General features: G+C 41.4%; 1 protein-coding gene across 4 annotated transcripts in view; it reads right to left on the reverse strand.

Moving 5' to 3' along the window:
* Nucleotides 1–24,579, reverse strand: part of CDK6 (cyclin dependent kinase 6) — a 233,625-nt gene that overhangs the window by 40,584 nt on the left and 168,462 nt on the right. For all 4 annotated transcript variants that reach the window (XM_080818081.1, XM_080818083.1, XM_080818082.1 and 1 more), the window contains exon 5: nt 23,641–23,750. In XM_080818081.1, coding sequence (XP_080674207.1) covers nt 23,641–23,750 — 110 coding nt within the window. The remainder of the gene's footprint in view (nt 1–23,640; nt 23,751–24,579) is intronic.

Below are 24,579 nucleotides of genomic sequence, written 5' to 3' on the forward strand. Positions count from 1 at the left end.
TTCATCTAAATACTGCAGGGCTGCCCACAGACCTTGGTATGTATATAATGAAAGCAGAGCAAAGAACCCTGATATAAGGGATGGAGGAGACAGCTGTTACAATTCTAGATCTTTTGAGTTAGCTTTGGTCCTGGACTAGATTTTCAAGTGGGCAGTCTTGGAAGATAGAGATGGTGTGTCCTTCTGGAGTACCAGCAGGTACTCTTTAACAGAATGCATCCCGCTGGGGCAAAGATCAGAAGCGCCAGGTTCCTGAAGACTGGAGGTTGATTTGTGTAACACAACCCGTTGTGTTTACAGGCATCACTTAGCCCTCTTCTCATTTTCCTACGGGAGCTGGTGCACATGCTGGTCCTCTGGCTACTGCTATTGCTGTGAGTATTAAACTGTCTTGTCTCTGACCCAGGAGTCTCGTGTCTTCTGCAAACATCCATGAAACTGGGGTGGGGTAATCTATTAGCTTGCAAGGACGGTAAAATCTCAGATGCTTCACAGTTCTTGGCGATTAGTCAACGGACAGACTGAAGAATTGTTAGTCTTGGTAGTTAGTTTAGTTTAGGGGACTTGTTAGTTTAGAAAGGCAAAACCCAAGACGGGGGATAAGGCTCAAGTCTATAGAATCAATCAGAGGAAACTTGGTTCTGTTCACCAATTCTGAACATCAAATTAAGGGGTCAATCCCTAACATGCGGGAGAGGTTAAGTAGGGGACAAAGGAAAGGAATTTCTTCACATAGAGGAAACTGACTTTATAGAATTTACCATCACAATAAATGGCACTGGCTGAAAATGCATACTGTTTTAAAAAGGCCTCACTCAACTTAGAGATGATAGACCTAGAACAGAATGCCCAATTCTATATGTATTTGATGACTCAGTCTTGGCCAAGTGGTGGAGCATGTCCCTCTAGAACATAATTCTCATTATCTGTCAGGGTAGGACTCTGGGAAAGATAATTAATCTGACCTAGCCAGGGCCACTTTTGATCTACAAAATAAGGATTAGAACTCTTCACTGCTTTATGCAAGTCTAATTTGGATACAAATGCAGAGAGACATATATCTGGAATGTCTAACTACGAAATCTCCTTTAGAACAAGATGCAATTCGTAAAAATCTTAATTCATAAATCTGAAATAATCTTGGTAAAATATGCTCATATTTTAGAGCAGTTTTCTCGCAAATGGCGGTGCAGAACACTTCTAGGAAATTTTAATAGGCATATATTGAAAAGAAAGTTCTGTGATAAAATATGTTTGAAGAGCCTTGCACTATATATCCTGGAAATCCTAATATCTACATTAAGAGCTCTGAGGAGTCCCGAGTAAGGAAGCTTATGTTTACCCTGGAATTTATCCTATTATTTTAGTATTAGCCTACCATTTCACAGCATGCCTTATATATCACATCTTATGAAACAGTATTTTTCAAAAGAGCAGAGAGAGAGATGTCCTTTAAAGGTGTTAAAAAAATAAAGATTTTTATGGTAAGTAATGCACTATAATGGCAAATTATCTATAAAACCTTACTAATTTGAACTGGAAAGTAACAGTGGACAAGGACAGAAAAGATTTCCTGGTTTGGGTAGCTAATACAGGATGGGTAGGGTCATCTCTCCTTGAGGGGATCCTGGGGATCTTTTGTTTCTTGGGTCCAAGAAGTCAGAAACCCCCAATTTCAGGAATATTTATATTTTTCAGCAAAGTGTAACAATCATAATGATAGCTAACATTTATTGCGGCCTATCAGTATGCTACGTACTATTCTGAACACTTTACATTTACATTTACAAATTCTCACAATAAATTAGGAGAGAGGTTCTCTTATTATCCATTTCCACAGAAAAGGAAACTGAGGCACAGGGAGGTTAAGTAACTGGCCCAAGGCTACACAGCTGGTAAGTGAAATAACAGAGACTTCAACCCAGGCTGCCTGGCTCCAGAGGGTCAATCCATATGCTCAACTACATTTGGAATTACAGCACATATCTGCAAACTTCCATATTACAAGTGCAATTCATATCACACTGTAATTCATCGTAACTTCCAGCTGGGTCAAAGCCTTAGGTAAGTAGCCTGTAGAACTCTACGTTTATTGTTTATTCCACTGGCTTTATTGTTGTTGTGCTGCTATTCTTTTATATGCTGGTGTGTTTGTTAATTTTCTATTGCTACTTAATATTTCTAATTAATTAATTAGAAAATTTATTATATCACTTAATGTTAATTAATATAATTAATTAATATTTCTATTGCCATAACTTCCGTGGCTTAAAACAACACCCACGATTCATCACTGAGTTCTGTAGATCAAATGTTTAGGGATGGCTTGGCTCAGATAGCTGGTTCTGTTACTAGTCTTACAAAGCTGAAACTGAGGTGTTTGCCTGGCTATAATCCATTCAGAAGCTTCTGGGAGGACTTGGCTTCCTGTCTCATTCAGGGAATTGGCTGAATTCAGTTCCATATGATTGATGTACTGAGGTTCCTGCTTTTTTGCCGACTGTCTAGTAGAGGTCACTCTTAGCTCCTGGAGACCTCACTCTGGTTCTTAATGTGGCCTCTACATCGCAGAGGCAGCAACACTGGGCTCAATCCTTCTCATGCTTGGAATCTCTCTGACTTCCCCTTTTGCCCCATCTCTTACCTCTAGCCTGAGAAAGGGCTCCTGTGATTTGATGAGGCCCACCCAGATAATCCAGAATAATCTCCCTATTTTTAGGTTCATAACCTTAATTGCATCTGCCAAATGCATAGGGATTAGGGTGTAGACATATTTATGGACCACTGCAGGTACAACTTTTGGTGACTATTTCTGCACCAAGATTGCTAACAGTGGTGAATGATAATGCTGCCCCTGATTCAAAAAACAAATGAAACAAAGGAAGAATTTCACAGCTTCATGCTAAATTCCAAGTTTCACTGTTTCCAGAAACCTTTAGGTGCCAGAAATGGGGTAAAGATCAACAGCCAGTTTGGGATGGGTGGAAGGTCTCTGACATAAACTGCATAATGAATTGCCCGAGATCAGTAGTTGTTCAAATGGTAGCGGGAAGAAATGACTGCCAGAAGCAAAGGATAACTTCCAGGGACTTAAAGAGAATATAGGGATTGCTGCAAATGCATATTCCTAAGAGCACATCTCCACAAACTGATATAATAGTAAAAAACAAACAAACAACAACAACAAAAAGGATTAATATGGAAGGGGAGGAGGAGGAATCTGGACCAACCGTGGCATGCCAGACAGTGACCCTTTATTTGGATCCTATGGAGGCCTTGGGGATCTTGGAAGAGTGGCAAGGGCATTTAGGAAGCTAGAATACTCTGGGTAGTGGCTTCTGTACCAATGGGTATGGACAGATGCCAATATTTTAGCAATGGGTATGTGATACAGTAATACTAACAACCCTAAGATATCCAACAATGTGACTCCCATTATACTCCTTGTAAGTTATACTGATACACTATTATTTTATTAAGCAATTCCACCAAAGCTGACCATTTTGATGGATTCCACTTTTTATATTAATGTAGATAATCTTTAAATAGAAAAAGTCAGTGTTTAGGAAGAATGAGAAGATGCCAGAAATTATGATATCAGAAGGAAAAAATCACCCACCTGGAAATTTAACCCAGTCTGCCTTTTGTATCATTTCAGCAATTTTCTTAAGTGTCAGTTCAGCTCTCTGTGTCTCCTCAGGGGACTGTAATTTGGCTACACCATTTTACGTCTTTATAATTGTTTCTTATCCCATTCATCTCCGTTTCTATTTCATCTTTAGTTTTTCACTTTGACCTACTCTTCTTTTTTAAAGGTCTTTAGAGACCATTTCTTTCTAGTTATAGATGGGCTAAAATGAAACATAATTTTAGTCATATTTAATTAGACTTTTAAATCTGATGGTACACTCTGCCTGAAGCTTTTTCAGGGGAATTTCTGAAGTCCAATTACAGGGCTCGTCTCCTAATAAGGACTATTAATTCATAATGAAATTATTTGCTTTTAAGCTTCATCCAGATCCTGTTGTGAAAAATACACTAACCCAACCACATTCCTATAGGGTCATTAGTATGGCCAGTACAAACAGGTGAGGTCTGCTGAAGTCACAGTTCTCCTCAGAATGTGTGAAGGGCAGGGTGTTGGATCTACACAGCTCCTCAGGGAATGTCACCAGTCCTTTCATACTGTGGCCTCCCATTTCTTGATGTGCTAATTTTGATACCTCTTTCAGTTAGCTCAAGTTTGCCCAAATTGTATTCAACAAACAAACAAACAAACAATTAACTGCATCCTTGCACACAGGTACTTTTCTGTTGCCTTCATCTGTTTAAGACAACTCACCTGAGTACAAAGGTCTTGAGCACAGACTCCCTACCGCCCCAAAGCTAAAGATGTTTCTTTATTATTTTGTGCCTTTTAGATAAATAAAAGAGAAGTATCTGAGGCCAGCCTGATTTCCCTACTTTTTCATATAGCTTTCAAATAAATGTGTTTGTTCCTTGTAGGCTTTTCTCTTTCTCCGTGAAGTTCAACCATTTGCCAGACGTGTTCCGTGTGGCAGATTCTATGGGTTGCCTCCCCAGTATCCATTTTTCCCTTTTACCTTGTGAGAGAACTTGATGTTCTTCAGACCACCACCTATGTGGTCAACAGAATCATGTCTCTGGTCTCAATCCCTGGTTCAAGTGTAGGCATATACCAGAAGCAGTCCTAAGGACGAATTTTGGCACCTGTCTTGGGAGCCCAGGTAAAGAAGAATGTGTTCTTTGTCCTAGTGTCCTGGTGTTGCAGATGTGACACCTGGAACCGCTGTAACCACTTTGCCATGAGGGAAGAGAGTCTTCCGAGATGCCAAGACATAGCCAAGGGAATCTTAGAGAAATGGAGCTGTAGTTTCTGGATTAAGCCAACCCTGAAGCTTGCTTATCTCTGGAATCACTGTTCATGTGAGCTAGCAAATTCCTTATTCTTTAGTCCATCCAAACTGAATTTTCTGTGCTCACAGCCCTGAGCACCCCAATTACTACGCTCTCTTTTTCAATGATTTCCCCCCAAATGCTGTGAGATCTTTTATTTATTTATTCATTTTTAAAAAAGATTTTATTTATTTATTTGTCAGAGAGAGTGAGCACAGGCAGACAGAGTGGCAGGCAGAGGCAGAGGGAGAAGCAGGCTCACTGCTGCACAAGGAGCCCCATGTGGGACTCTATCCCAGGATGCTGGGATCATGACCCTAGCCGAAGGCAGCTGCCCAACCAACTGAGCCACCCAGGCGTCCCAAGATCTTTTAATCCACATACTCAAATCTTGTCTCTCTTTGGGAATGTGTTTCTGTAATTATGTTTCTAATTACTGCATTTCAAAGTCATCAATTTCTTAAGCCATGTTTCCATTCTTTATCCTTCCTATTTGTCATTTTCTCACCACTGCAAACTTCTTGTTCTTTTTCTAAGCATTGTGTGAGAATGTCTCAATACTGTTCTTTAAATCAATGATTCTGTGTCCTGTAGTATTAATCCTACTTTTTACTCCTTCCGACCAGCTTTTCTTTTCTTTCTTTTGTTTTTTTTTTGAGAGCGCAAGCAGTGTGTGTGTGGGGGAGGGGCAGAGGGAGAAGCAGCAGGAGACTCCTAAGCAGACTTCACCCTCAGCATGGAGCCCAACTTGGGGCTTGATACCACAACCTTGAGATCATGACCGGCTAGAAACCAAGAGTGGGACGATTAACTGACTGAGCTACTAGGATGCCCCTCCCTCCAACCAGATTTTAATTACACCCGTGTAGGGGGTTTCCTTACAACCGCACATAGCATCAACCTCCCTTCCTATCTCAATTTACATTTCAGAATGCTCAGTGCTTGGGGCCTTTGTTTCTGTTTCAGGAGCATGTCTTCTAGTGTTCTTTTGAGTTAGTCTACTAATTTTTAGAAATTTTCTTCTGATTTTACTAATCCTTTTCAGTTTTATATCTGTTTCTTGGGCTCTGGATAATGTTACTTGCCTTGATCAGCAGTATTTTTTTGAAAAGCCGCAAGGATTGTGTTCTTTTAGTTGGTGTTCTCATTCTGAGAGGGACGATCAACCTGGACAAGTTGCAGTCAACAAAATGTAGATATTACTTTAAACTCATTTTGTAAACACGGAAATACTCTTTGAGTAGCTCTTAGATCAATTTTAACAGCTACCATGTTTCATCTAATATTGCTCTCACAGGTCTACCTCCTGAATATCCCATTCTTCTTAGCTCCCTTGCTTCCTTTTTGCACCTGTTTTTGTGGAATATGTACTCATATGAAACAGATATAATGCTGATAGGAGAGGGGAGGCAAGACACTGTGGAGATCTCAACAGGAACAGTGCTTGGGAATAGACTGACCATTTTTTGAACTGGAGTCAACTTTGTGTTTCTGAAACAAGGGAAGGAGGGAGGGGGGGATAAAGATCTATTTTTAAGTGCCCATGAACAACACTGAGTCACCAAATGGGTTTTAGATCTAGTTCCGGCTAAATGAGAATTTTTCCAAATAATTTCATGGCCAGTTTGAATTCTGGTGTTGGAGGGTTTGTCTTTTTAGTAGGAACTGAGAGAGGGGCAGCAGGTATCATTTTAAACCAAAAGCTCCTAACATGTTTAATGACTTCTCACTGAGGGCTTACGGACGCAATACAAGAAGCTGTTAGTACGCAATCTTTAAAAAGAGGTACCAGTTTAGAGAAAAAAGTTCAAAATGTCCACATATTCAGTTCACTTCCATTTTTGATCAGGACCATATACTGCTAAACTGAGTGCCTTTCAAATTAACTTTACTGCATGCTGATACCTGTAGAATTCAATATATGACTGACCAGCAAAACACACAACAACTGGCTTCCAAGTTATTTCCAAGTATCAAAATATTAGCATGTCATATGATTATTAAATGGTTGGGCAACATAGCGCAAACACATTTGGCAGCCTCTGGATGCCTGACTTCCAAGGTTTTGGATCTTCTCCCAAGTCACGGATTGAGAATGTCCAGCGAACTCGAACTGTGCCAGTGATAGAAGAGCTAGTAGTATCCAATTCAGCTCATAGTAAAATCTTATTTCTGATGAAAACCTGCCACTCTGAATTGTGCTTTGCAATACTTGAATTAGCAAATAAATGTAGCCCACGTGTCTACAGCTCTCTCTGTCCCACCGTTCTTTCACATATTAAGATTTTGTGACATGTCGTAAGAAAACAAGACCCAGAAATAATAAACCAGCTTCCTGCTTCTATAAAAGTACACAGGCACATATACGACACACATGTGTACACATCGGTACACCCCCCAAGCAGCTCTTAGGAATATCCAGGAATAGATTCTAATCTCTGAAAATTCAACTTAGCCAGCAAAACTGGAACAATAAACCAGAAACTCAGTACTACCATATATTACGAGGTAGGCCATGTTAAATGCCCTCTGTCTCCCGTGGTTAAACTGGGGAGAAGGGAAGCCGGAGTGACTCAGGGAGAGTGGAAGAAAGGGAGGGGGGCAGAAGAGGAGAGAAGTCTGAAGGGAGACAAAAGACGAAAGGGTGAAAGGAGAGAATGAAGAAAAACTAAGACACTTCTTAAATTTTTATAAGGAAAAACGTCCAGTGCTTCTCAGCGAAGCCAAATGCTGGGTCTTATCAGACAACGAGCTCCTCCAGTCACCAGGAGAAGGCCAGATGGGAGGCAGAAGCCCAGTGCGAAACAATGGAGCATGGGTATCAGACAGACCAGACCACCCCACAACACTGGGCCACATGGAGTTACTGACAGATTGTCACTACACCCTATCTTTTTAGGACTAAGACAAAATGGAATCATTTGTCACATCTTACATTTGTTGTAATCTGGTGCCTTAATACTATTCTGTGGAAAACTATCCAGGTATACAATAAAATCTTCTGAATTTATATTTATCTCAAATACCTTATCTTCTTCATAATGGTGTCTATTGTCCTGTCTAGTAAATTTGAATGAACATTATAAAGCACTGAATGTAAACATTATACTTCAAAGAAATTACCAGGGCCAGCCGCACTCAGATCAGAGGTCCAAACTCCAGCTAAAGTAATTCTGCACAGGCCCAGTACTTTCCATTTTGCAGGGCTGGGAGGTACCTCCTGTTCATGGGAGCCAGGGGACAACGAAGACAAGTTTGCCATGGACTGATCAGATTAGACTGGTATGCATTGTCTTTCACTGTAAAAAATAGCTATTTTCTCTGCTGATGTTTTATAATAAAAAGGGGATGGCTTCTTGTCTCAAACCAAGTATTTTCATTCAAAGCAATGGTTCAAAGATGTGACCAGGAAGACCTGAGCCTTTATGACCAAGGTAGGATGCAGACTGTGAGAGTGAATGCAAGTGCTTCCGAAACAGACCCAATGAGTAGACCCAGAAGGCAAAATCTGAAGCAAAGATGCCTGAGGTCTGGAGAAGAAGACTAAGAAGGAGGGGCAAGGTGAAGACAGGGCTATGTTCCAAGTCCTGCCTGGAAGGAAGATCACAGCTCAGGACACATTATTCTCTAAGCCCAGGCACTCTGGAGCTCTGCAGAATAACCTTCATGCTCTCTGTGCACTGGAAAAAAAAAAAAAAGTCTGAAAAACTGCTTGGGGCTTGAATTTTAAGATAATTTTTTTTTTTTTAACTGACAAAAGGAGGTTGATTCCTTCCCTATCACTACACAACTGATAAAAAGGAAACCCACAGTGAATTTTACAGTTGAAGGAGGTCTCTTATGCTTCAAACCAAGCTTAACACAGCTTTTATAAAATTACCATATTCACTTACATTTCCCTCTTGATATTATTTTTAAATACAGATGGAGGAGATAGCCAGGGCTTACATGAGTCCTTGTCTTGTTTTACTTTTTCTTTCTTTCTTTTTTTTTTTTTTTTAAAGATTTTATTGATTTATTTGAGAGAGAGAGACAAAGCCGTACACACAAGCACGGGGGTGGGGGGGGGAGCGGTGTGGGGCAGAGGGAGAGAGAGCTGCAGACTCCCCACTGAGCAGGGAGCCTGATGCAGGGCTCGATCCCAGGACCCTGGGATCCTGACCTGAGCTGAAGGCAGACGCTTAATTGACTGAGCCATGTAGGTGCCCCTGTCCTGTTTCACTCTTGACAATGTTTCTTAATCTTTGAGAACCTCAATCCTATCTCTCACTTTAAACTTAAAACAGAGTTTAATGGAAGCTCTTTGGAGAGCAGTTTGGTTTAACTGGCAGAATTTAAAATATGCATGTTATCCGACCCTATAATTTTGCTTCTGGAATTCACCATATAGAAATACTTAGACGAATGTTCCACAAAACAAGCACAAGGATTTTAATGAAGAATTGTTTGCAATAAGACCAAAACCGAATAACACCTAAATGTCCATCAATGGGAAATTATGAAATAAATGAACTGACAATTATTCAGCAGTTTAACCATGAATTAGATCTCTTTAACTGACATAATACATTATAATAAAAGAAAGCAAATAAGGCAATGTACAGGTATGGTATATAGAGTAAGCCCATTTCTGTGAGATAAATTTACAGATGTGCATGTGTAAATATGTATATATTTATTTATAAACACAAACACACACTTTTGAATTTGCAATAAATTGGAAATCTGGAAGATCTGGAAGTATAGCCAGAGGGTTATCTTTGGGAAGTGGATTTTGGATGAGAGTACAGAAAAGATAATATTCACTTTTATACTTCTGTGCCATTTGGCATTTGGCATTTTTTCGCAACCAGACTCTTCTACCTTCTACCTTCTACTCTTCTACTCTTCTACCTTGTGGTCAAAAGTTTTTCCTTACAAAAAAAAAAAAAAAAAAAAAAAAAGCTAATTGGTGTCTAAATCTCATTTGTTCCTGCCCTTAGCAATCTTCAATTCCGAAAGTGGCACGTGGAGAGATCACAGAGCGGTCGAGGCTCCAGGGGCAAGCAATTTTAGAAGAGGACCCGGTGGGGAGGATCTGGGGGTCTGACAAACCCTCTTGAAGGTTGGTGTTCAAGTGCCACCAATTCGGGGACAAAGGCCAAGCAGCTGCTCTACACCAACTCTCTCAGTTCTACATACAAGGACCCCAACTGTTATAGCCTCTGCTAAACTAGAAAAGATGTAGGAGAGAGAATAAGGAACCTCACTGAGGTCCAGCAAGCCTCGGATAGATGGGCGCTGACTCACTTTTCCTCCCCTTTCCAATAAACAGCAGTCTGGTTTTTCTTTCTTTTCCTTCTGTTTGATGGTTTAGACTTGTGCAGTCTAGTCCCGTCCACGAGGCTACTGAGCATTTGAATTTGGCGAGTCTGAACTGACATGGGTTGTTAAGTGCAAACACACAGGGGCTCTGAAGACTGATTATGAAGAATGTAAATATCTCATTCACATTTTTAAATATTCATTACAGGTTGAAGTAATATTTTGGATACATTGTATTAAAAAAATATATGATTAAACCTAATTTTTTACCTGTTTTTGTCACCTTTTTAAAGGGGGCTACTAGAAAATTCTAAGTTACACTGTGGCTCATGTTATATTTCTTTCTTTCTTTCTTTTTATTTGAAAGATTACTTATTTATTTATTTGAAAAAGAGAATAAAAGAGAGAGCATGAGAGGAGAGATGTCAGTGGGAGAAGTAGACTCCCTGCCCAGTAGGGAGTCTGATGTGGGACTCGATCCTGAGACTCCAGGATCATCACCTGAGCCAAAGGCAGTCACTTAACCAACTGAGCCACCCGGGTGCCCTCATGTTATATTTCTATTGGACAGAGCTGCTTTAGACCTTCTTGGATGGAATATCTACATATTTAAATGTTTATAAAAGGGAAAAGCAGGGTGGAGAGGCAGGCGTGAATGAACACACACCACACACACCCTGACTGTTATAATGCTACTCTCTATGATCTCGATGCCTCTCTAATTTTTAGTGTTGCTTATTACAGTTCAGGGTACCTGTTACAGGTCTGAGTTGTGTTATAGCTAGTACCTATTATATATACCTCTTATAGCTCTGAGTTCACGCTCTGCCAAGGAGCAGATGTGGGATCCTGGGACAAGTCACTTGGGGAGATTTAAACTGAATAATGCATGTCAAGTGTTCAGGACCATATACAAGGATATGTAACAACCTCTGTCTGTCGACAAGCGTTAGTTGTATTAGACGTGGGGGAGAGTTCCAGAAATCACCAAATCATGCCTCTACCAGAAGCAAACAATACCAGAGTTAGAATGAATCTTGGACAGTATCCACTGGTGTGTGTTAAAACTCTTACAAATCTCAGCAGCCCGATATATAAAAAAGAGGAAACCAAGCCGCTTTGAATGAAACTGAGTGTGGGAGCAAGAAAGGATGGTAACTCCCGAACTCTCCAGGTGCGGGAGATCTGAAGGCCATGGATGTGCTATCTTAACCTGGCCTCTCCCTTTTCTGGATAAAGACATGAAGCTCCAGGTTGATGACTTGCCTTCAGTCACAGAGCTGGCGGGGAGGCAGGGCTGAAACAGAGCGAAGCAGCAGGTTGCTAAGAAAGAACACTGTGCTGCATCACATGGTTCCTGCCCCCAGGGTGGGCAACCTGCGTGCACAGGAAGTGGCCGAGGAAAGCGCCACAAGACAGGGGCAGCCGGAATGCTGAGGGGCTACGGAGGTGTGGGGGAGGGCGGCAGGTCTCTCTCTGAGGAACCAGCTTCAAGGTGCAGCTCTAGAAAAAGAGGGCAGGTGGGCCCCCAGGTCAAGAGAAGCGTGTGGGTTCTACGGGAGAAAACCCCCTGAGGCCAATTTTGGGGTCCAAAGGTAGGTCATTTTCATGAACATACAGTTACATCTTAGAGCGGAATATATGCTGAGGCCGGAAGAGAGGTGGGGCTTCTTTAAAAGGTCCTGAGAGCCAAGGATCCTACACCAGCTTTCACAAGTTTTTGCAAAGGGGTGACAATAGGAAGATGAACTTATGCTAAATCCACGAATAGGCAGGAGGCAGGAAAGCAGGCTGCTGCGTTACCACTGTAGGCTGTTAAGGACCAAACTGAGGCGACAGAAGTCCAGGTCTGAGGGATCCTATGGAGACAGGGTCTATAGGACTTGGATATATGAGAAGGATGAGGAGGATCCCAAATGACTTTAGGGACCTAGCTGGGTAACTGGGGGGATGTGGGTTCCATTAACGGGGAAAGAGATGGTGAGAGGAATTGCTGGTTTGGGGGTCTGATGAAGGTGAGGTGTCTGTGAGACGGTTGGTGGAGTGTCATTCCCTCAGAGAACTGAAACCCATGTGCATCTGATCTAGACAGAAAGTCTTTGGGAACGTCTAGGTTTGGGAGAGAAAGAAGAAGAGCCGGTAACAGAGATAACGGCAGTGTGCTCTTCACCGACAGCAAGGGCAGGGAGGGTGTAATGGAACCGGTGGTCACGAGATTCAGATACCGAAGACACTGAGCAAGAGGAGAACGGAGAAATGGTCCTTATCTGCTCAGAAGGCAGCAGATGGAGTGCCAGGAGGATGGCGCGGTCAAATACGCCTGTGTTCAGAGCCTCTCCTCATCACTCATTAGCTGTGGTACTCTGTACTACTTAACCTTTTCAGACCTCAGTTTTCTTACCTGTAAAGTTGGGGACAACCGTATCTCTTAAGGTTATTCTGAGATTTAAGTGAAATTATATATATATCCATATATATATATAATTTTAAAATTTTATTTATTTTCTTAACAGAGAGAGACACAGCAAGGGAGAAGGAACAGAAGCAGGGGGAGTGGAAGAGGGAGAAGCAGACTTCCTGCTGAGCAGAGAGCCTTATGTGGGGCTCAATCCCAGGACCCCAGGATCATGACCTGAGCTGAAGGCAGATGCTTAACAGCTGAGCCACCCAGGTGCCCCGAAATTATGTATTTTAAAGCACTCAACATAGCTCACAGCAAGTGCCTGGTAAATATTATCGGTCATTTTTATCAATGGAAGGATTTAAGGAATGGCACATGGTGAAGAAGTGGAGGCTGTGTGTAGAGACCCTGTTCTTTTTAGAAGTTTGGTCATGAAGGGAAGGAGAAAGACTGAGGGCATAAAAGGGGGAGTGAGGTCTTTTCTAGGCTGGAGTCATGAAAGCCAGTGGACAGGGAGATTCTGAAATGGCAAATCAGAAGGCGGTAACGCATGGTGGGGGAGTCCAGAAGCAGGTGCATCAAGAACACAAGTCAAAGGACTTGTCTTGTAAGGGGGAGAAGGCAGCCTTCTTTGAAAAGGAGAGAAAGGGGAGAGAAAGGGGAGAGAAAGGGGGTCCCTGGGTGGTTCGGTCTGTCAAGCACCCAACTCTTGATTTCGGTTCAGGTCACCATCTCAGGGTCTTGAGTCTGGATTCTCTCTCTTGCCCTCCCTCCCCTTGTGCTCTCTCTCTCTCTATAATAAATAAATCTTAAAAAAAAAAAAAAAAAGAAAGTGGAGAGAAGGAAGAGAGAGGGTGAGATAAGGAGAGATTTCTGAGCAGAACGAAGGCACAGAGGAACTCACTTTGGATAGCTTCACTCAACTCAATCAAGTGGAGATGTGGCTGAATGCTGGGTTGGGAGAATGAGAACAGACTGGGCTTAAGGACTGTGGGGATAGAAGGAGAAGGAACTATGCATAGGGCCAGGTCTGAGATCAAGGGAGAGAGGATCCAGAGGAGAGGACAGGAACTCAGATGGCAAGTGTCAAAAAGCTTGCGGGCTCTTGTCGCCCTTACTTCTGCCTGTGAGTGGAGCTTTATTTTTAACAGTGAAACACTTGCGAAACGATGAACCCTAAGGTGCAGTGAGAGCCCCTGAGGAGTGAGCAGAGGACACAAGTCCATCAGAAGGTCCCAAATGCTTCAGCACAGGCTAGGGGATAGGGAGACGGTAAGGTGAATGATGCAGCGAAGCCAGTCAGGACCCCCAATCTGCTATTTCCTCCTCCGTGCAAAGCACTTCCATCAACAACAGTTCTTCTTACTCTGGAGTAGCTTTAAGAAAGTGGCTATGCTTACACAAAAGCTCTATGTTTCAAAAAAAAAAAAAAAAACCCAAAAAACAAATAACCAAAATCACTGGTTCTCTATGTGACAGGCGATGTAATGAAGACAGGGGAGACAGAAGTGGGAGAGGATGGCAAAAAGGAGCCGGGAGGCTTTGGCAGAACAGTGCCCTCAGCACCAGATGGCCAAGAAAATCCCAGTTATCTTCTCAGGGGAATAGAGCATTGACAGAAAAGGGCCTGATGGAGACTTCGAGGAAAAGTTCAGTGAAGGGGGGCAACCTGTGGCTCAGAACAGAGATTCCAAAGGACAGAGTGGAAAGGACTAACAGAAGTTGGGGGAGCCAGAGAGGGGGAAGCAGGTTGCTCAGAATAGGGATAAGACCATGGGGAGAAGTCACAGACCAGTAACTGTCAGTAAAAAGGAAGCGATGACTTGGGTAGCTGGAGGGAAGAACATGATGGCAGAATTGGCAGGAAGGGTCCTATTAAGATAAAATCTAGTTTGTAGAGAAGACCACAAACAGGCAGCCCCAGGGTGCTAGACTGGAGTGGCCCTGGGTTGGGATGCTGGAGTCCCGCAGAGCTGCCCTGACAGGCAAGGGCCACGCCTGACGCCGGCTTCTCAGTACACATCACAAAAACAAATTATTTTTCAAATTTGTGTTAAAGTAAGATACGTATTAAGAATAAGAGAGGGGCACCTGGGTGGCTCAGTGGGTTAAAGCCTCTGCCTTTGACTCAGGTGATGATCCCAGGGTCCTGGGATCGGGCACCACATCGGCTCTCGGCTCAGTGGGGAGCCTGCTTCCCCCTGTCTCTATGCCTGCCTCTCTGCCTACTTGTGATCTCTCTCTCTCTCAAATAAATAAATAAAATCTTAAAAAAAAAAGAGTAAGAGAAATAATGGGACGCCTGTGTGGCTCAGTTGGTTAAGCATAAGCCTTCTGTTGGGGTCAGGATCTCAGGGTCCTAGGGATCAGCTCCCACATGGGGCTCCTTGCTTGGTGGGGAGCCTGCTTCTTCCTTTACCTGTGGCTCCCCTTGCTTCTCTCTCTCTCTCTGACAAATAAGTAAATAAATAAATAAAATCTTTTAAAATATTAAAAAAAAGAAAGGATAAGAGAATCAACATCGTTTACCTTAAAAAGCACTCATTCATTCTTAGAACTACCCTCATGCATTATTCAACCAAGATCAGTTCTTTTCCTAAGTACCATCTTGGGTATTTCCTTACTCAAGAAAATGCTTCTTTGAAGCTACTCCTATTTGTTTGTTTGTTTGTTTTTTTTTGTAAGATTTTATTTATTTATTTGACAGAGATCACAAGTAGTCAGAGAGGCAGGCAGAGAGAGAGAGAGGGAAGCAGGCTCCCTGCGTAGCAGAGAGCCCGATGCAGGGCTCGATCCCAGGACCCTGAGATCATGACCTGAGCTGAAGGCAGAGGCTTTAACCCACTGAGCCACCCAGGCGTCCCTGGTTGGTTCTTTAAAGAAAAAAAAAAAAAGGCCTAGGAAAGCATCCAAGAAGAGATAAGAAATCTCAAGGCCCAGCGAAGTGCCCTGGTTTCCATACACGTGTTCTGACCTAACCTGAGGTGACAGGTTTCCACTCACAGGCTAGGGCCTGGGTGCCTTGGTGTTCAGGTCAGTCTGTTAAGGACCTCATTTTACTGATGTCATTTTAGAGAGCACTCAAAGAAGGGGAAACACCAACAGAATAACCAACGGGAAAATTGGCAAGACACTCAGTGACATTTTAAAGACATTTGTTCACAGACCATTCAGCCACAAAGGACAGTTTCACTGTCAGTTTCTCAGCTACTGGGTGTTTAATTCATAGAAATCAATGACGACAAGCCGAGAGAGGCCACCATACATGGGATAATATAACCATGAAGCCTTGTTTGTTTCCTTCCAACAGTGACCGTATTTATTAGATTGTTCCTGGCGGCATTTGGCATTTCTTAGCTAGGGATCAGTAGAGCAGGCAACTCAGAACTTCTAAGAATTACTATCTGCTTACCACAATCTCCATATTCAAAGAACTAGTTTGAGAATTAGTTGTTTTTTTTTTTTCAAAGAATTAGCATGTTTTAATTTTTAAATGTGCATTTTCTTTTTATGAGTTTGCTATAACCTGGAAAACCCCATCATTTTCAAATCACTAACAAGAAGTCCGAGCAGGAGCACAAGATAACCTGGATAGCTAGCAACTGTGAACTTAATTTGCTATGAAGTTAAAACCCATCTATCCTACCCACCCCTCTATCCTTCCATCCCTCCCTCCTATCCCATCACATGTCATCCTTAACCTGACAAGTGTTTTTTGGTATTAAAATGTAACTCAACGTGGAGTTCAGATGGGCCACCCATAGGCAAAGAGCTAATGGACGAAGATAAAAGACTATGACTCTTACTCATTTCGTAGCTGCTGCTGTAAGTCATTGGTGGCTATCACTAAATCCAGATAATAGAGACAGAGAGTATTCAAACTCCCTGGCAACACTTAATATCACAGAGCATCAGTCAACCTTTTTAATATAGGAAAAACTGGAAATCAAAACTATTAAGCATATGGTTTGCTTCTTGACCTTTCTAAAATGTCATGGCTGCCACACTGCAGTAACGCAGAAAATCTTCCAGATAAAAATATGACCTAGTAGATAAAACAACAGCAAGAGCAGAAATATGACAGAGGGGGGAAAAAAATCAAAGCATACAGAGCCCGGCAAACCTGAGTTCAAATTTGGCTCTGGTATTTAAGAGCCGTGTGCCTATGGTCAAGTTATCTACTCTCCTTGCCGAAGACTTTCGTTCGTCATCTGGAAACTCTGGAGGATAGTCCTCAGAATGTGGGTTTACTGAGGTAACACATGTGAAGGGCCTGGCCCTGGGTCTGTTATATGACAGACAAGTGTCACCTCCCTTTGTTTCTTATTTTTCTCCCCAGGTTATGGAGAATGGTGAGCCTTAACTAATGCAGAAATGATCATTCCTTAACGATTTTACATAGCCAACTAGGATGTGACCTCTAAGGAAGGTTAATACTGACTTCTGGCCTTCCACTGAGAAACCTCTTTCCCTCTCTGGAAACAGTATTCTCCTTATACCTATTCACAAAACCCTTTGCTTCTTCACAGGACTTACCCTGGCTGAGGTTAATCAACTAAATTGTGCATGCAATGCCTCTCTTCCCCACTAGGATTTAATTTCTCTCTCTGGAAATGGGTCTTGCATATAGTGGCCACGCAGTTATTTGTAGACTAAATGAAACACCTGTTAACAAGGTTTCCAGCACGTGACATTTACCACTGGTGGTATGTGAGAAAGATGATTTTAGGGCTTGAACATGGACTAAGTTTCTCAAGAATTTTAATTGTTATATATTTATTTGAGTGTGTACTAGACAAATAACGGGCTCATCAAATCTGTGATTTTATATATTTTTGCTTTGGATGAGACTTAAAAAAAGTAAATTGTCTAGAAAATATAAAAAGGAACCAAATGGGGCTGAAGAATACAATAACCAAAATGAAAAATACATCAGAGGGAATCAACAGCAGATTTGAGGATACAGAAGAATCAATCAGTGATAACGACAAGGTAAGTGGAAATTACCCAATTGGAATAGCAAAAAGAAAAAGGAATGAAAAAAATCAAGATAGTTTAAGGGACTTCTGGGGCACCATTAAGTATACTAACATTCATATTATGGGGCTCCTAGAAAAAGAAAAGAGACAGAAAAGGACAAAAAACCTATTTGAAAAAAATAATGGCTAAAAACTTCCCTAACCTGATGAAGAAAAAGACATCCATCTCCAGGAAGCACACAGAGAGCCCCAAATAAGAGGAACTCAAAGAGATCCACACCAAGACACATTATATTCAATGTGTCAACAGTTAAAGAGAGAATCTTAAAAGCAACAAGAGAGAAACAACTAGTTATGGACATGGGAACCCCCATAAGACCATGAGCTGATTTTTCAGCAGAAACTTTATAGGCCAGAAGAGAGTGGCAGGATATATTGAGAGTGCTAAAGGGAAATATTTACAACCAAGACTATTCTACCCAGCAAGATTATTATTCAGTATAGAAGGAGAGATAAAGAGTTTTGCAGATAAGCAAAAGCTAAAGGAGTTTATCAACACCAAACTGGCCTTACAAGAAATGTTAAAGAGATTTCTTTAAGTGGAAAAGAAAATGGCTACGTAGTAAAATCATCTAGAGCTATAAATAATCAGGCAAGGAATACAAAAAATAATATGTAGAATATAATGTCAAAAACATAAAACATGGATGGGAGGGATTAAAAACGTAGTGCTTTTAGAATGTGCTTGAACCTCAACAACTGTCAACTTAAAATAGACTCCTATAATATATAGAATAGGATCTTGTATATGAACCTCATGGTAACCACAGACCAAATAGCTCTGATAGATATGCAAAACATAAGGAGAAAGAAATATAAACATAACATCAAGGAAAGTCACCAAGTCACAAGGGAAGAGAACAAAAGAAGGAACCAGAACTATAAAAACAACCAGAAAACAATCAACAAAATGGCAATAAGTACATATCTATCAACAATTTACTTTAAAAATAAATGGACTAAATGCTCCAATCAAAAGACACAGAGTGGTTGAATGGATAAAAAAACCAAGACCTATCTATATGTTGCCTACAAGAGACTCACTTCAGATCTAAAGACATACACACACTGAAAATGAAGGGATGGAAAAAGATATTCCGTGCAAATGGAAATGAAAAGAAAGCTAAAGTAGCAATATTCACATCACACAAAACAGATTTTAAAACAAAGACTACAGGGGCACCTGGGTAGCTCAGTCAGTTAAACGTTTGCCTTCTTTGGCTCAGGTCATAATCTCTGATCCTGGGATGGAGCCCTGCATCAGGCTCCCTGTTCCATGGGAAGCCTGCTTCTCTCCCACCTCTGCCCCTCCCCCTACTTCTGCCCCCCCCATAAATAAATAAATAAATAAAATCTTTTTAAAAAAGCAAAGTTTAATAAGAGACAAAAACATTATATATTCATAAAGGGATCAATCCAACAAGAAGATAAATATCTATGCACCCAACATGGGGCTCCTAAACATATAAAGCAAATATTAGCAAACATAAAGGGAGAAACTGATAGTAATACAGTAACAGCAGGGGACTTTAACACTCCACTTACACCAATGGATAGATCATTTAGACAGAAATATCAGTAAGGAAACATTGGCCTAAATGACCCATTAGACCAGATGAACTTCACAGATATTTATAGGATATAACATCCCAACGCAGCAGAGTACACATTCTTTTCAAGTCCACACAGAACATTTTCCAGGATAGATCACATGTTAAGCCACAAACCAAGTCTTAATAAATTTAAGGATTAAAAGCATATAAAAACATCTTTCAAACCCCAATGGTATGAAACTATAAATCAATCACAAGAAGAAAACTGGAAGAAACACAAACACATGGAAGCTAAACAAGCTACTGAACAAACCACAGGTCAATGAAAAAAATCGAAGAGGAAATCAAAATATGCCTTGAGACAAATGAAAGGTAAACACAACAGTCCAAAATCTAAAAGACACAGCAAAAGCAGTTCTATGACAGAATTTTAGAGTGAGACAGGTCTACCACAAGAAGCAAGCATCTACCCTTACCCCTAAAGGAACAGAAAAAGAACAAAGTCTAAAGTTAGTGGAAGGAAGATAATAATAAAGATGAGAGCAGAAATAAATGAAATACAGCCAAATCTAAGGTATTGTGGGTTTGTTTCTAGACCACTCTAATAAAGTGAGTATCAATAAAGTGAATCAAATGAATTTTTTTGGTTTCCTAGGGCATATAAAAATCATGTTTTTACATACGCTGTTGTCCCTTAAGTGTGTAATAGCATTATGTCTTTAAAAAAACCCCAATGTATATACCTTAATTAAAAATACTTTATTGCTAAAAAATGCTGACCATCGTGAGTTTTTAGTGAGTTATAATCACTGGTCATAGATCACCATAACAAACATAATAATGAACAAGTCTGAAATATTGCAAGAATTACCAAAGTGTGACAGACACACGAAGTCATAAGCAAATGCTGTTGGAAAAATGTTGCGGACAGACTTGCTTGAGTCAGGATTGCCACAAACCTTAATTTGTAAAAAAATGCAGTATCTGCAAAGCACAATAAAATGAGGTATGGCTGTAGTTAGTAATATATAACAAGTTTGAATGGTGACAAAGAGTAGCTAGATTTAAGTGGTGACTGATTTGTAATACACATGAATGTTCAATCACTAGATTGTACACCTGAAACTAACATATTATTGTATGTCAATTACACGTCAATTAAAAAAAGTGAATTGTTTAGGGTAAAACATTATGTAAGTATAGTTATTTTAAGAATATAGCAAAAACCATGAAGGTATTAAGAAAGATGACAACAGGTGGGAAAACTGCCATAGTAACAGGTGGGAACCCAGAGTGGACACATGCCATGATTCTCTGATTTAGGCTTATAGCCTAAGGTAACGAGGGAGACTGCATTCAGAATCTCTGGCTTGCAAATTCTCCACTGGACAATGTAATAGGTGTGTCAGCACTGACTCAGGAGTCAAGCTAGAGTCAGGTTAAGCTGGTGGTTGGACCCCCAGTACTCATCTGGCATGAGTAAGAAGCATGCACATTCAGATATCTTGGTGTAATCGTAAGAAATACCAAACATGAACAGAGCAGGAACAAGGGTCAGATCCCACGGCCAGATTCAAGGTCAAAGCCAAACCAGCAGGAACTACCTAAGAGAGAGGGCACCCAGCCCAGGAACTATGTGTGGTAGGTCTGGATTCACTCTCCTTCAGCCATAAAGGCATATGGGCCTGGATTCTGATACTGCTTCCACGTTTAGCCAATTAATTCTCAATTTACTACCTCTACACAAGGCTCCAAGAGAGAGGACAGCTTTCTTTTGTGCACAACTAAAGAGCCAGTGGGTCTCTACCCACCATCTCCCTTTCTAAGCAAACTGAAGCCAGCTGTTGCTGCCATCATGAAAGGAGCCCTTCTCTGAACCTTCAACATTAAGTTCCCCCTTCTGGTGTTGGGGTGAAGGGAAGGGTAACCCTGTCATCCTGGATTGGAACAGAGAATGAATTTTCCCATAGAAAAAATGTCATATGGAAAAACAGGTTTTGATGGATTAGCACAAATAACATTTCATATAGATTCCAGGTTATATAGAACTCTGCAAGCTAGACGGGGCCACTTCAGTGGGAAAATGTTTTAATGCTATAAAATGAAAACTCAGGTTGTAATTGTTCTGTAAGTAGTGACCAGCTATACTTAGAAATACCGCAAATTGCCTACTAGTGAATGCTTAATATTACATATCTTAAATTTTATTTTTAACATCTTTCAGGAAAATAATGGTTTTCTCATCAAGAGTGGCTGTATTCAAGTCTTATCCAATTGAAAAATAACGGACCACTCTCCTCCCATTACAAAAGAAGGGCTCAATCTTTGTATCTGAGGACAATTCTAGACATATAAATGTAATTCTAATAGACATTTCTCTCATCAGCTCTCAGCTAAATGAACTTATTTATGGGATGAACTAGAATGACTGTCCTCTGACTTCCACCCTGCTTATTTCCTGTTCTGACCATAATCCTTAATTTTTTTTTAAAGGTTTTACTTATTTACTTATTTGAGAGAGAGAGCACACTCGGGTGCATGCCCTCGAGCAGGCAGGTGGGGGGGAGCACGGAGAGAGGGAAAAGCAGACTCCCAGCCAAGGGGGGAGCCGGACGCGGAGCTTGAAGTCATGACCTGAGTCCAAATCAAGAGTCGGACGCTTAACTGACTGAGCCGCCCAGGCACCCCTGACCATAATCCTATAACCTCATGTTTTCTACACTTGTCTGATGAAAAGAATTACATGACGTGCTTTTTAAAAACAAGAATGCCTGGCCCCATCCCAGTAATGAATCAGAATCTCTAAGGGAGAGGTCTGGAGTTGCACATTCGAAATCTGCTCATCCCTGGTGATCCTGTCATCCAACCCAGTGGTTCTTGCCCTGGAGGGTGAATTAGCGTCACCTTAAGGGCTTGTTCAAACACAGGTTGCTGAGCTCCAGCCCAAGAAGTTCTGATTAGGTGGGTGGGCCGGGGGAGGTGGGAATTTGATTTCTACCAAGGTCTTTAGGGATGCTCCAAACCACTTATTCAGCCTGTCTGGCAAACACTAAAGCTGAAATCAACATTATTTTTTCCCTCCCTGCTTGGTACAGAAACAACACTGGATTAAAACGCACAAGCTTCATTTGGGGCAATACCCCTGCTCCTTTTTAGCTGCTGGATGTTGGACAAATAAATCTGTCCCTGCATCTCTGTTATCTTCCACGGGGAGGCATGAAAAGTAACAGAAGCGAAGAGGTTTGGTACTGTACTTGGCACAAAGTAGGCCAGCATCAAACATCTATGTACTCTGATTTCTTGGGCATGACCCTCTCCTGTGAACTGCATTTACGAAAATGCTGACTTCTAAAAATAGGTCCCAAAATTTATGACATGTGCCAAACTTCATTTGGTTAAAACAAAGCACAGACAGACAGGCAAGGAATGGCCGACCACTTCTGTTCCTTGTGAGCTACCAAGTAACTAACATTTTGAATGTAACATGTACAACAGGAATATACTCAGCCTTCCAGCTCACATTTCCCATGGAAACAGAAATAGAAAACAAGGAGCTAATAGATTACGATTAGATTGTCTGCTTCATTTTTGATTTGCTGAATTTAGTACTCATGTATGGATTATTTTCCGGGCAGATCTTTATTATATTGTTTGCCTATTTCTTGTGACCTGAAAATCAAACAAATGAATCACAGGCTCTCAGAGTCAGAGGTTTCTGGAGGTCCTCTAGCCCCCCACCCACCCTATTAATGCCACTGAGACACCTCCCATGTGTGGTAGTCCGGTTTCTTCTTGGGACACCCAATGAGAACGCACTATTTTCACGAACCCCTATCTTCTCTTCAGATAACTGTCCAATGTTAGATTTTTCCCACATCTGAGCAAAAACCTTTACTTCTGTCATTTCTCTATCCCTGGTCCCGGTTTTACTCTGTTGTGCCTGAATATGTCTAATCTCTCCTCATTCCGACAGCATTTTCAGTATTCTGAAGTAGTGCTCACATCTTCCTCGCCTTGTCCTTTTCATCCTGAACATTCTGTGTAAGCTACTCTTCTCACCATCAAAATTTCCATATACGTAATAGCCCTGGTCCTTCTTCTGTGGACAAGGTCCACCTTGAGGATATTTCTAGATACTATCATCAGCAACAAAAATAAGTTGTAAGAACAATGGCATGTTTCTTTCCAAACAGAGTTTCCAAGAGCTGGAAGCTAGAGTCCTACAAAACTACACTGTTCAGGACTGAGAAAGCATTTCCAGGACAGGCTTGGACGTGGCAGCCCAAAGCAGGGGGATTGGAATATCTGTGTATCTGTATATATCATGACCTTACTTGCAACAGAAATGCTATGCTGACACTTAAATTATCGAAGACCCAAAAAGTCTTTCCAAGGAAGACAGAATAAAACGAAAGGCATTTCTTACTTTCTACGAAACATTTCTGCAAATATGCAGCCAACACTCCAGAGGTCCACAGGGGTGGCGTAGCTGGACTGAAGCAGGACTTCTGGAGCTCTGTACCACAGCGTGACGACCTGCAAAGGCAAATGGATTGGAGTGTTACTGAGGGAGACGGCTGGTTGCTTCAACTTCTCATCTCAGCCGGTTTAATGCCAGCTCAGCAAGGGTGCCTGGCATCATATGGGGACAATGAGATAGAAGCAGTAAGTAACTCAGATTCATTGCTGACAGGCCAGGAAATGACGTCATCCCCACAACCTGGGTTCCCAGCTCAAGACTCTGTTTCTTACGAGGATGGTCAAACAACCGAGTTTCAGGAAGCAAAGCAAAGACTTAAAAAAACACAAAACCCACGGATCTTAACACTGTTATTTTTTTTCTGAAGGGGCTTAAAAAAACAATACACGGAGAACAGGTGTCGGCAAGGATTCCAGCTCAGTTCCTACGTCAGCATTATTGGGAAATCAGCAGAGGATTCCAGTGATTGCTGGGTGTTGACCTTGAAGTACAAAGAACACCCAGGACAAGTCAAAACTACTCTTATCATGAGACTGTGGGGAATCAAAATAAAGCCCCCTTCAATGCCACTCTTTCCAGAAAACAAATTAAGAAACCAAGAACTTAAGAGAGAATGTGTAACTCAGTTGTCTACACCAATGTGTAAGAAAGTCATCCAGAGGACAGGATTCTTCAATAGGAAGAACCTCACTTAATACAAAAGTAGTGTCCACCGCTGTGGCTCTAACTGCAAGGCTGAGAGGTCGGGAAACAGACCAGAACCCCTAAAAGGGGTTCAAGTGCTTCTCTTTTGGGGGGCGCAGAGATTCTACAGATGGCTGAAATAAAGGAATATTCTTTGCTGCCACACAAGGAATTCAATACATAAATCTACTATATAAGCAT

This window comes from Martes martes (assembly GCF_963455335.1).
Source record: "Martes martes genome assembly, chromosome: 11".
Taxonomy (NCBI): domain Eukaryota; kingdom Metazoa; phylum Chordata; class Mammalia; order Carnivora; family Mustelidae; genus Martes; species Martes martes.